Raw genomic sequence first — 14,347 nt, 5'->3', positions numbered from 1 at the left:
AGTTTTAAACATCTCGAGTTCCCCCTGTTTTGCCTCACTGCCTGCTCCCCTTTTACCTCACCACCACCGACACAGTCTGGTGCGAGAAAATGTGTTTCAGTTGTTGTGGAACTCCATAAGTTTAGCTTACTTTATTCACATTAAACAATAAACATCGGATGAAGTGATTATTTTCTCTTTAATATAGATGATGCTGAGTCATTAATAAGTCGAGACCAAAAAATATTATTGTGTACCAATTTACTTTTGACACCGATGTAGTCTGCGCTGTTAGCGATTATAACAAGCGTTTTATACAGGCGTTTACCTAGCTTGTTTAATAACGTCTTACACACACCCATAGTGTACGCATATACAAGTCTTGTACGTTAGATTTAGACCAGAGCCATATAGAGAGATCAGTTTGAATGGCCGCCATCGCACTTCCTGGAACTATCTGAAGTCTACATGAATCACGTGACAACCAAACATTTCGAACTTCCATTGTCTCTATGGCTCTGGATTAGACTAGTGCGGGCGCGCATTTAGATTTTCCCGCGTTCACTATGATTTAGCATAGACAGTAAAAGAAATAATAAAATTCACTATTCATTTCAGTTCATGTCTCAGAATGTGTATATTTTTGTTTGTAATTTCACAGTTGTAATACCATTACATGAAAGCTCCGCTTTTCTATCGCAAATGTGCCGAATCTGCTGATGTAATTACACCGCTAAGTGAAAGAAAAGGGGAGGGGGAGGCCAGGGGAACCAATCAGCATCGAGTGTTCACTTTCAGCGCTGAGGAGTGCTGAGAAAAGTAACATCATAGAGGAGGCTAGCCTCCCTTCTGGAATATCAACCAACCATCATAGAGACGTAAATTAGATGCCATTAGTTTGAACCTGTTTTTATACAGTATATGATTTGAACGTCTCCCGGAGCAGCTGGGCTGATAATTTACCAAGTATTTATAATGAGTAGCGATATTGAATACATTTTCTTTACGGGTTCTGACTAAAAGCTGCCAAATTAGTTTGCCTCCTCTATTTTAAAATTCACGAGCCACCACTGGTCGGTTTATTTCATTTAATATAGTTAATCTAAAATAACATCATACTAATAGTGCAGTTGTTCTCCAGATATTAGCATAACAAATGTGATTTTGATTTTTAAAAACATTTAATAAGCAAGAAGTTAATATTAAGTGCATTTTAGGCAACATATTGCCTGTTTTAGCTCTTTCACCAACGAAAAAAGTTGAAAACTAAGCTACAGCAATAACAGCACTAATTGTGTCTTTGAGAAACACACTGAGGAGGTGTTTCCTAACTGAATGAATACACTTTTTGAACAAATCAGTCATTGACGTAATAAATTATTATTTTTACCACTGTTTTTTCCCGTCTTTCACGTCTATACCGATCTCACTATACAGTTATGTGAGGGTGTATGTCTAAGAGTGTGTATGCCTTCATTTTGCTAGGCATGGCAAATGTTTTTATATATGCATGTTTTAATTATATTTTATTATATTAAAGCAACAACATTGCTATTAAATGTGCTATATAAAGAAATAAAAGTTGAAGTTATGTTCAAATTCCATTGTATTTTGGTGGCTTGATTGTGTAAACAACTTCAAAAACATTGCAAAAAAAATGTTTTGAAGAATGTTTTGGTCAATTTAGTCAGCTTTTTCATTGAACCAGAAAGAAACTTTGAGAAGAAGGATAATGGAACGGTGTCCATGCAATAGTAAGGATTTCCTCTCTGTACACATATTCTTAAGTACAATTATGCCTGTTTTACTGGTGTCCCCTTCAAAACTTGCTCGTGAGAAATGTTATGTTTATTGTCCCCCCCAACATTTAGATGAGATTTTCGTCCCTGAATGTCATTAATGTCATTGACTTGTGGCCATTTAACCTTGTAATTTTATGTCATACCCAAACTGAAATCTTTCTCTCTAGGGAAATTAATCACTTGATAATCACTTTTGTTGGCAAGAAAGATGCTGTTACAGTGGTGCTAATTGTTAAACATGGAAACTCAATGAAAAAGGGCACTGGGGTGAGCCGGTCTCCTCTTTTATAATGAGGAATGATGCAGATCACTGCTCTGCTCCTATCTGTCCGCATAATCAGAAGTGTGTGTGTGTGTGTGTGTGTGTGTTTATTGGATCATTAAAATCATATCAAATACCTGGTTTGCTGCTGCTGTCTCTGTTTATTTGACTTGCTGTAAGTGTTAACTCTGTATTAGAGTTGGATTTAACTCATTTGGATTCAGACAGGTTAACTGGGGTTTGTTGATAAGATAAAGTCTCCATTATCCTGATCACAAATGCTGTTTGGCAGAGATCTGATGTGCAGGTAAAAGGTGTATGTTTGGATTTCCCTCTTCCTGTTAGTGCCAACACAGCTTTACACCTGCTGTAGACGGATGAGTGTGTGTGCGTGTGTGTGCATGGGTCATGTTTTGCCTACACTGTGAGGGCCAAATGTCCCCATGAGCATAACAGAACCTGAAATATCCCACACTGATGAGGAAAGCAGCTTAATGAACATATAAATAGTGTCACTTATAAATTATTAAATTCAAAATTAATAGTAGTTATTAAGATTGATGCGGTTTGGTAAATTGTGCTGAGAAAAAAAAAAAAAGACCAGAATATCAAATTGCATAATACTTAAGCATGCACTGTATATGTATTACTAAGTAATATAAATAAGTAATTTAAACAAATATTAATAATATTAAAGTAATACTAAAATAACACTGGTGGGGTCCAAAAACGTCCTTCACAATATCTTCTTTTGTGTTCTGCAGAAGAAAGAAAGTCACTCGGGTTTGGAATGACAATTTTATTTTTTATGTAAAAATTCAGTAAAGATTGTAAGGGTTTTGGAATGAAACACATCATCAGCTCATTCAAAACAGTAGAAATCAATGAAAAGTAGAAAAACAAATCTACTTTCCCAACCAGTTCAAACACACATACTCACACACTTGAGCTCTGTCATTGTTCCTTATTTGTTGGGCTTGTTACTTATTCATTTAGAAAAGGTCATGTTATTCTGAGGGCTAACATTGGAGGAATATATCCCGCCATTATCATGTGACAAAGCAGCTCTGACATGGGCCAAGAATGGCCTGTGGGATAAACCTGATCGTACAGAGAGTCTGTTCTATTTAATTTAAGCATTTTTTTCGCCTTTGCGCTCACTTCAAGCACATATTAATTTTGGGTCTCAGCACAGAAGATGCTTCATAAGCAATTTGTTCTTTCCAAATTGGCAAGGACACATAATGCAGGTGTATGAGACTAGCGGTGGCAGTACAGGGAATAATCAAAGGCTCTCCAGGAGCAAAAACAAGCATCCTGCCCCTGAATGATTACAGTGATTGTGTAAACCCAATGAGAAAGACCATGTGCTGTGATAGATCAGGGAGAAGCTCTCTCTATAGTTCATGAAAGTTGAGCTCAAATCCATCTGCTAAATAAAGAAAAAACACTGAGAGAATGTGAGAACAAGAAAGAAATGTTAAGAGAAGCTTGCTGTGACAGGGATTGATATGTCAGTGAGACACAGATTAAAGAATGAAATATTTCATTATTTATTTAGCTTTTTTTTTTTGCACTGTTGCAGAGGTCCAGGTGATAGACCTTTGAAGAACTGGGGCTTTGATGGTGATACATTGACATCTCTCTCTCTCTCTCTCTCTTTACTTGGGTCGGCCTTGTTCTGGTTTTGGAGTGACATAAGAGATGTGGAGAAGAAAGTCTGCAGCCACATGTTCAGAGAGATAGTGTTTGTATGGAACAGGGTGATTGAGCCCAAAGAAAGACCCGTGTGTGTTTGTGCTTCTGCTCTTAGATCTGAGTCTAACTCCATCTGTAATCATATCGGATGTTTATGATGGTGTTAATGTATCCCACCAGTAAAAAGTCTGGAGTCACTTGACACTTTATATTTGTCATGATCCTACATTTTGCCCTCAAGTCTTGAAATTAGTTTTGCAGAGAGACAAATTGTGCATGTGTATGCATTTCTTCACTACAAAACATACCATTATTACATCCATCCATCCATTCTCCAAACTGCTTGTCCTACAATATGAATCCCACCCGGACTCGAATCAGGGTTTTTATATTAACTAAAACCAGTAAGTATGCAAGTAAGAAGTAAATAAATATATACTGGAAATAAAATAAATGTTAATTGGAATAAAATATTTAAAAATAGCTTTTATTTTGGCTAGTTGCCAAGGAAACATTTTCATTTAGTTAAACTTGATGTTCTAAAATTAAAACTACAGCATACAATTAATAGATACAAATGACAAAAACACAACTTTAAATAACTTTAAAATAAGATACACTTTTATAAACTTAAAAAATAAAAAAACTTTAAAATAAATTAAACTTTAAAATAAACATGAAAATGGAAAATATAAAAATAATTCAGACTAATATTAAAACTATAATAGTATGTCAGTGATGCTAAAATAAAACTGTTGTGAGGCCACAGTTTTATCCACATTATTATCCCATTCATTTTATTTATTTATTTATTTATTTATGCATTTATTTATATTTATTGGGCCACATTGTGAAAAAAAGTAGCCAACAGTTATCTATCATACATGGAACCTCCTTCAGTTTTGTTAAACTGTACAATATTATATAAAAGCTGCATGTTCAGTGCTACAAATCGACAAATTATAATGTTTGCATCTATAAGTCCGGACCAAAACATTGCCCTTCAGTTCATAACACCTCTGCTTCTATAATTGTTTTTGCTCCATAGAGTATTGATTGGCTGTGCACAAATGAAAGGTGATTGGGTCTAATAGGATTGTGGCTCACTTGAACACTGTACAAGGTTAGTCTCTGAGCAGGTGTATGATGGGAGACTTAATGCAGCGTCGACTTCAGCAATGCAGCTTTCATTAGTGTGGGATTATCCTTATTAGCTGCTCCCATATTCCCAACGATAATGAAGTATAATTATTTCTGGTGCTCCCCCAAAGCAACAAGAGATGGATTTTCCCACGGCAGCAGCAGGAGTGTACACTCCCTAAAACAACAAAACACGTCAATGCATCGGTGAAGCACTGTATGTTCGCTAATTACCACCTCTCAAAATCTAATGTGGGACACTTGGTGACAGCTGTGATGATGGATCACCATATCATGCTGCTGTATCCCTTTCCAAAGACTGATCCAATTAGAGTCCTGTCTACTTATAATTCTTCTGAACTCTTCATCAAAGGAATCTTGTTGTGAGGCCAGGCACTTGCACTTGTATGTGTCCTCCATCCACTGTCTTCTGTTTATTTTCTACTTGCCAAAAAGTGATTAATGGGTTGACCACTTAATGAAAGTGTTGGGATGCTAATTATGCATGGCTAGGCAAGATAAATACAATACAACATCATTCTGCTAGCACAGACTAACCAGAGGCTGTTATTGTCATTGTCTCCTCGTGTTTTACTCTGACCTTATGCTACTGAATGTAAAACTGAAACCATTCTAATCATTTTTTCTCTCATTGTCTTTACAGGTGGAAAGAGAAATAGCTATTCTGAAGCTCATAGAACACCCTCATGTTTTGAAGTTGCACGATGTTTATGAAAATAAGAAATATTTGTGAGTATACACCATTTTTGTTTATCCATGCATCATGCAATGTATAATCAGAGTCTGTATAAGTGGCTGGTAAACTCAGTATCTGTACGGAAGAGCAGACGTGCTGATATCCATGGATATGTGCGTGCGCTCCAGTGGCTGGGCTTAATGTAGTTTTCAATAATTGAGAAAGGAGCCACCATGGATGCAGCTGAGGAATTTGTTTTCTTAATATTCAGATGACACAGATGTATGGGCTGCATGCTCGTAAAGTATTTGCCTATGAACATTTTTACACACACAAATCAAGTACGAATCCATCTTTAATTTAAATAACGCTGACAGGTAATCGCATGAGAAAATCCTTTAATCGACTAATAAATCAGACGTCTGGTGTGTCAGTGAGTGTGTTTGTGTGTGTGTTCAAATGTGACTGCGTGTGAATGGGAGTCTGCGTCTATCTCATGAATACATAAATGCGTGAGTATGACATAAATGTGTTTGCCCATCAGACAGGCCGATTGCAGGAAGACATTTCGCACACATTTACACATTCACTCAAATGCAGTGGGATCCAACAGTCTGATACTACATTGAAAATGTAGGGTGTATTTGTTTATTTATTTACTTCCCATTTATAACATTATGTGAACCGAACACAAATATTATGATGTTTAATAGATTATTAAAATTGTTAGATTGTTAGTAAAAGTTATAATTAAAGGGATAGTCCACCCAAAATGAATATGTTGTTATTAATTACTCACCCTCATGTCGTTCCAAACCTATAAGACACAAATTAAGATATGTTTGATGAAATCCGAGAGCTTTCTGACACTCCATAGACAGCAAAGCAACTGACTCAGAAAGGTAGTAAGGACATTGTTAAAATAGTCCATGTGACATCAAGGGTTCAACCTTAATTTTATAAAACTACGAGAATACCTTTTGCGCATAACGAAAACAATAATTATGACTTAATTCAACAATTTCTTCTCTTTCCTGTCAGTCTTCGATGCGCATTCATGAGACTAGCACAACACATGCATGTGATGCTGTTGAGGCAGGAGCTGGCATTCTGACATAGATGGTTTTGCACACAAAAAGTATTCTTGTAGCATCATAAAATTAAGGTTGAATCACTGATGTCACATGGACTATTTTAACAGTGTCCTTACTAACTTTCTGGACTTTGACCGTTTTTGGGTGAACTATCGCTTTAACAAACATTTTTTGTTTGTTTGTTAAATTGGTCATAAGTGACAAAGTCTTCTGTTTTTAACAAAGAAGTATTTTTTTATTATTTCCATGAAAATCATTTCTCGAGCAGCAAATCAGCATATTAGAATGATTTGTGTAGGATCATGTGACACTGAAGGCTGGAGTAACGATCATCACGGGAATAAATTGCATTTGAAAAATATTAAAATGTAAAGTGGTTGTTTTAAATTGTAATAATATTTTACAATATCAGTTTTCACTATATGTGTGATCAGATAAATGCAGCCTTGATGAGCATAAGAGACTTCTTTCAAAAACGATTGACATGATAAAAGACCTGTCCTGGGAGTCTCAAAGCTGCAGTGTGTCAGGGTTTCTTACTTCCACTGCTTTTCTTCCACAGATATTTGGTTCTAGAGCATGTGTCAGGTGGAGAGCTCTTTGACTACCTGGTAAAGAAGGGCAGGTTAACACCCAAAGAGGCCAGGAAGTTCTTCAGACAGATCATCTCAGCGCTGGACTTCTGTCACAGTCACTCTATATGGTAAGAGTTCTGGACTGTGTTAAGATCTCAGTCTGATTTATAGGAAATCAAAATCCTTAATTTTGAACATTCAAAAAGCTCGCCACACTCATTAGTTTAGTTCAAGAAAGTCAAATGTGTTGGTTTTGTTGCTGCTAAAATTTTTGTCTATTTTCATACATCATGTACTGTATAGCCATCAGCTGTTGTTGTCCGGCGTGTTGTACTGCTGTTGTCTCATTTATTATTTATGGTGAAAGCCATCTCAAGTGAGGCATTTTTCAGTTATTACTAAGCTTTGTATTGAATAGGTAATAACATTATATTGAGATATTACTATTTTGCACATTTGTTTCAAGCCACACACTCACACACACTTTCTGGGTCAAAGATTGATAGCTCCCCTCCAGTGCAACTGCAGAAAAGCACCGTTTTTTATCACAGAGTGTATCCTCAAGCCTTTTCTCTCCACATTTCTGAGATATAAATGAAAAATGTGCTCAAATTTTCTCTATATCCTTTCTCTCATTCTTTTCTGACTTCTGCCGAGAGGGTTTCAGTTAACTGTACAACAGAAAATAATGAAGGTTTTTGCCTTCATATACAGCTCCCTAAATTTTTAACTAGTTTGAACAAATCCTTCATCTTCACTGCAACGTAGGTTCTCATTATCGAAGCAATTATACAAACGATGCAGTAATTATGAAGCGTAGTGTGGTAATGAGGTGACCTACCCCAAAAACACAAAGAATGGGGGCATTTTACAAAGGTATTTCAAAAGAATTCAATTCAGTTTTGTTAATGAAAAAATAGATCATTCAACTCTTGTTGATGGATCAAGGCAGAATAAGACTTATTTGATGTATTTCATTAAAAAAAGCTAATCTTTTTTTTTATCATTGATGTTTGGATTACCATTTTTATTTACTTTTAGATACTAATTTTTAACTGGACATGATGTGGTAATAATAAGTTAACATTTCACAATTGATACAGAATCTGAAATATTGATACTTAATGTGGTACATTTTTTTAATTTTGTATTGTTTTCATGTAGATTTTCATGAAGATTTATTCCCTGAAGATTTTATTTTGCGACTTTAGGATACAACTTACATTGTTTTGGAAAAAAGAGTGGATTCTCAAATTTTACTTACTAATTTTAAAAATTTTCAACAAGTTTGAAGTTGTCCGACTAACATAGTATTAATCTACAGAACTTCATAAATTATACATCAGAACAGTATCAAATTAAACAGTTAGATGACAGCTTGTGTTTTCTGCTGTAGTCCTAAATGTACTTTCATTTAAAAGTACATCCACTTTTCACAACTGTAAGAGCTATTGCTAATGCTAATAATGTTTCTGTTTGAATTCTCACAACCATATCCTCTTCATATGCTAATATACTAATGCACTGAAGGGGCAGCCATTAGCACAATATTTGCATCTGTTTACAATGCATTTCAGCAGGCGCACAGCCTAATGAAGAATGCCACATGCTTCCAGCACAGCTCAACTAGCTGATGGATGGTTTGAAGGCCTTTCTCAATAGGTGATGGAAAGCACTGAATAAACAGCATAGCAGGGAGGCATCACTTGTTCTCTCCTCTGCTCGTTCGCAGCCATTTTCCTCTCTGGGGTTTGAAACCTCACACAGATAATATGCTCAGTTGATGGCCCTCTGCTATCACTGTATTCACAGTGAAGAAATTATGGCTTTCTGGCCCCACTGTGAGGACAGGCAGAAAGACTAAAGTCTGAATCAAGCCTGTCAATTATTCAGTGTTTTACATGATAAGTGCTGTCAGGTACACATGGTTGTTATACAGGAAGAAGAAAAAAACTGAACTGAGTTAACTCCTGTCCAAGTAACTGGGCCTCACATGGGGATTATGTTTATGTAAGGAGGTGCCAGTGTCTGAATGGGAATATTGGTGCATTTTATGAGAAACACTACTGACGACATGCATTAGCAGTTTGAGGGCCGTTTTTCCCTGTTGGAAGTTGAATTTGTGAGAGCTGATTTGATGATTGGGTGCATTTATGTAACGTTGCTGCTCCATTCTAGAATAAAAGACAGACATAGAGGTCAGCAGTGCAGTCTGGATTTCACATTGGGGTTGAATTTAATGAGTAGCCTATGCAGGTTGTGATGAACTCCAAAGAGCAGTTTGGTTCTTAACTTCAGTTCCAAGATTAACCGCTTTTTTATGACAGTAGTCATTGGCTGGAACATTTCAATGATTTAAAGTATGAACTGTGCATACAGAGATACATGTGACATAAAAATTAGGAGGACACAGAGAGAAAAAGGCACAGTGAGAGATCTCAGTCAGGGTAGACAATGTAGCCGCACTGGGTTGTACGTAAGAATTAACTCAAATGATATATAGGGAATTTGAATAATTAATCAGGAATATCATGATTAATATATATATATATCTCATATGACAGTTACATTAAAATTATTGAAGATAAAAAATAGCTCAATTGCATATATCAATAACTCATTACAAGGCACTGTAATTTACTCATTAATATGTCAATATTGCATTCTTCATATCAATTATAGTGATATCTCTTACTGTAAATTACCACAAATCAAACAGTGGTTTGTCCAGCAAACGGCCGTAAGATTAAATTATCAATTTTCAATAAAGTTATCACTTCTTATAATTCAAGGAAAAATATTCTCTGGCCATGAAAACATTATCTTATCATTATGAAATTTAGGTTTGTAGCTAAAGATCAGACATTTCATTGACTCGTGAAGTGAGCGTTTCAGTCGGAGGCAATCATGAATATATATTGGTTTTTAATAATTGAACTAATAATACATCAAACTACAAATCACACAGGGTAAATACGCGTACGACAATATAGACAGTAAACTTTGTACAAGACATAACAGAATCCAAATGAGGGAGAGGGAGAGAGAGAGAGAGAGAGAGAGAGAGAGAGAGAGAGAGAGAGAATGAGTGAGAAAGGATGAATGAGAGAATAGGCGTGATCACAGAATCACGCGCTCAGTTATGCAAACTCACAGACAGTAACCCTTGAAAGGCAACAATGAATCAAATCATAGACAAACTTTAAGCAGCATTTAAATCTCCATAGAGAATGATACTTGCATGTGGTCTCTTTGTGATTGGGCATGTTCTCTCGTGTCTTCCGGGCTGATGTGTCTCTTTGTCAACCGCCAGACCAGCGTGCGTGTGAGCAGCGTGAGCGTGGTCCCGTAGCTAGGCGTGTTCTTTCTGTCTTCCAGTGCTGCTGCTGCGGACTCGCGCGGTATTTGAAAGGTCCAACAAAGCAATGTTTCAGAATTCGTCTTCCTCGTGTGGAGAGGCGAATAGGTGAATAAACTTAGTAAGGAAAAGAAACAAAAACAAAAGAGATAAAAGCTCCCGAAGGAGCCATGAGTAAGAGCTGTTCTCTCAGCCGCAGTGCGGAGAGGGACGGCGATAGGAGAGCGGACCAAGGCCGCGAAGAAGGACGAGCAGGGTCAGAAGCGGGGAAGCGAAGAGAGAGCTAAGAGAGGGAGGAACTTCCTGGGTCAGCTCTTATGGCTTGAATAGTTCACGCCTCTGTTCGCGTGAACAACCAATGAACGTCCGTGATCTGAAGCGGGAAAAAGTTCCTTTGTCTCTGGGGAAACACCCACTCTAATAAGTTCTGGCTTATAAGATTTCAGCAGTGATATTCCAGCAAGTTCGTAATTCCAGATTAATACATTTTACACACCTTTTATACAGGTGGATAGTTGGGTCACAACATGACAATTCCAAAAACACCAAACAGTACATATATAACTGATAGAAACACGACGTTACATTCATATGCAGAATTACACACATTTAAAGATTAACACACGATAAAATTGTGGATACTCCAATGTTTGATTATGAAAAACATCTAATGCACCAAAAAGCAATACTTAATACATTTAGAATACACTGAGAAAAGGTAATAGTTTAGGATACATTGAGAGAAGATGCCAGTGAGCTGGCTTTTTCCTGTCCTGTTTCCCAGTGGGATCATAAAGTTTTATGAGCTGCTAAGGGAGTAGGGTTACAACTCCTGGTTCTATTTGAGAACATTAAAATTAGGAGAAACATTTCCAATTTATAAGTTAGCAACTTATACTCCTCACATAACAAGGATTAACCATTTCATGCAACGCACAAACATATTCAAAATACATATTATTGAGGACTTACATAGAGAGCTTAAAGAAGAGTTTGTGTGTGTGTGTTTAGGAATGTGGGTGTTTCGTTTCTCCTTTGAGGCTGCTCACATGACTCTGGAATTTCTTGTCGTAAATAATTTAAATCCAGCCAGGCTGGCGCCAGGCCAGGCATTTAGTTTACAAATGTTTCATTTTATATGCCTGAATTCAAAATCTACAAGTGTTAGGTTTGCATTGTTTTAGATTCAACGAACCGTGATTCATTAGTTCAGAACCCGTGAATCGATGACCTGCATATTCGTTACAACAACATATTTCATTTGATGTGAATGAGATCAAGGCTGTGGTCTGTGTTTCTGCCACAAGGTTCTTGTTTCTGGACTTTTTTTGTTCACTGGATTTTTTTTTTTTTTGAAAGACATAGGCTATTTGCAGTGTTTTGTTTGCACCAGCTGTACTGTCATTTGTATTTGATTTAAGCATTTTTCTTGTCTATTTAAAGGGATACTCCACCCCAAAATTAAAATTTTGTGATTAATCACTTAACCATGTTGTTCCAAACCCGTAAAAGCTTTGTTTGTCTTCAGAACACAATTTAAGATATTTTGGATGAAAACCGGGAGGCTTGTGACTGTCCCATAGACTGCCAAGTAAAATACACTGTCAAGGTCCAGAATAGTATAAAAAGCATTGTCAGAATAGTCTATCTGCCATCAGTTTTTCAACCATAACGTAATAAAGCGATGGCAATACTTTTGGTACACGAATAAAACAGAAATAATGACTTTATTCCATAATTTGTGGCGCGGCTCACACAGAAGATTGTACACTGCCTATGTTCAGCTCATATTCTCCAAAATGGTGCTATGGTGATGTTGGGAGAGACAGAGGAGACTAATTCATGAATAAAGTCATTCTTTTTTTTTGTTTTCTTCGCATGTAAAAAATATTCTCATTGCTTCATAATGTTACGGTTGAGCCACTGATGGCAGATGGACTATTCTGATGATGCTTTTCATACTTTTCTGGACCTTGACAGACTAATTTACTTGGCAGTCTATGGGACAGTCACAAGCCTCCTGGTTTCCATCCAAAATATCTTAAATTGTGTTCCAAAGACAAATGAAGCTTTTATGGGTTTGGAACGACATGGGGGTAAAGTGATTAATGACAACATTTTCATTTTGGGGTGGAATATCCCTGTTAGACTTTTTTCAGTTGTGTTATGTAGTTACAGTATGTAATTTTAAAGCACAAATGTTTACAGGATCTGTTATATCTTTACTTCGAAAGGAACTGTTTATAGGAACATTAGGCTATAACAGCAATGCCACAGCGGGACACTAGTGCTCTCCTCAAGAAGGGATTGTGTTTATTGGTTCCATGAACTTGTGCTTTGTCAGGGAAGATAATGGCCATCCATTTCACACAGCTCCATATCTACAGTAAGTAAAGCGTAATGACGGAAGACTAGAGAAAAAGTAAACTAATGTGAGCAGAATGGAAGGCCTGCTGGGTTAAATGTTAAAAGCTGTTAAATGCCATTTGCACTTTACGAAGGAAGAAGAAAGGGGAAGAGTCCAGTGTTTGAGGTAACTAGTTAACAATGTTTTGGTAACTAGTTTGCCATATAGAACAAAGAGTCTTCTTTTTGAAGCTGTTCTCATCATTTTGATTCCTTTTCATGCAGAACATTCATAATTAGACATCTTATAATGAGACTTCCTTGCACTTCAAGCATTATAATAAGAGACCGACCAGCAAAATGGCTTTTGCAGGCTTGAATTGTACAGCACCTGATTACATGGTTTAAAACAAACAGATGAGTTTATTTTAAAAGGATGTTTATGATTGTGTCCCGCAATAGTTGCAGTTCCTGATACCCAGAGATCATTCAGTCGGTCCTGCTTTACCCATTCAGTCTCTCACTGGCAGCTAATCAGAAAAGCCTCTCAGTAAACACACACCAGTATTGACCGGGACCCCCATGCTATCTTTCCATTACAGAGAGCTCCTCCTTCTCCTTGGTTGCCTTGGCATGGGAAAGATAAATCAATAGTTTTAGTAAAGAACTTCATTGCTGCTCTGTGTTTAACCTTTGCAATAACTTAGTTATCACTGGGTTAGGAGACACCAGGTCTTTTATAGCTGGTGCTTCCAGCAGTCACATTTTCTGCATCATCTCCTACATACAGAACCTTTTAAAAATGGAAATGTGTGGTGTGTAAAACATACACTTACTACTTATAATCTATTGATTGTGACGACGTAGTGGTTCTTGAGAGTTGACTACCATGCATGGCTAATATTGACAAGGTCCCTCTCTGACTGTCTTCCTATCTCTTGATCAAGTAATTAGGTGCCTGGCAGATGTTTTCATTTCTGATGTTGTTTACTATGGTTGCAGGTGGTTGATGAGTTCTCAGAATCGTTAGGGTTGCTTCGGTGCAGTTGTAGCTATTGCGGCAAAAGCAGGAGGACAGTATTTCTGGTTCAAGTCACGTTTCTGTCCCACCAACAATTACTGGCTAGTTGTTGTTGCCAAACCATCCCAAATGATAAGCTTCAGTAAATGCACATTGGCTCACAGGTCACGATCAGCCGTTTTTAGAAATGTACAAGCTGCTTTTTGATCTCTTGAGCCTAAAATGATCTTGTGTTCCTCGATCACTTTCCCGCTCAGGATGAAAGAGGATTTGCTTCTTGACACTGGCAAAGAAAGCTCTGAATTTTTATCGCCAGATCAGAGGATTTCACAGTGGTACAAGGAATCAAGATGTTTCCCATGATGTCTGATCAAT

The 14,347-nt window shown here is 36.9% G+C and overlaps 2 protein-coding genes across 6 annotated transcripts in view; one reads left to right on the top strand and one right to left on the bottom strand.

Annotated features, from left to right (window-relative positions):
* LOC132124032 (methylthioribulose-1-phosphate dehydratase-like) overlaps positions 1-14,347 on the bottom strand; it is a 310,976-nt gene that overhangs the window by 265,421 nt on the left and 31,208 nt on the right. The gene's annotated exons all lie outside the window — the stretch shown is intronic.
* brsk2b (BR serine/threonine kinase 2b) overlaps positions 1-14,347 on the top strand; it is a 131,111-nt gene that overhangs the window by 88,193 nt on the left and 28,571 nt on the right. For all 5 annotated transcript variants that reach the window (XM_059534575.1, XM_059534573.1, XM_059534566.1 and 2 more), the window contains exons 3-4: positions 5,546-5,631; positions 7,235-7,375. In XM_059534575.1, coding sequence (XP_059390558.1) covers positions 5,546-5,631; positions 7,235-7,375 — 227 coding nt within the window. The remainder of the gene's footprint in view (positions 1-5,545; positions 5,632-7,234; positions 7,376-14,347) is intronic.

The sequence above is a fragment of the Carassius carassius genome, chromosome 3 (assembly GCF_963082965.1).
Source record: "Carassius carassius chromosome 3, fCarCar2.1, whole genome shotgun sequence".
NCBI classification, from domain to species: domain Eukaryota; kingdom Metazoa; phylum Chordata; class Actinopteri; order Cypriniformes; family Cyprinidae; genus Carassius; species Carassius carassius.
Note: the sequence above shows the minus strand (reverse complement) of the source record. Positions and strands in the feature narration are given on the sequence as shown.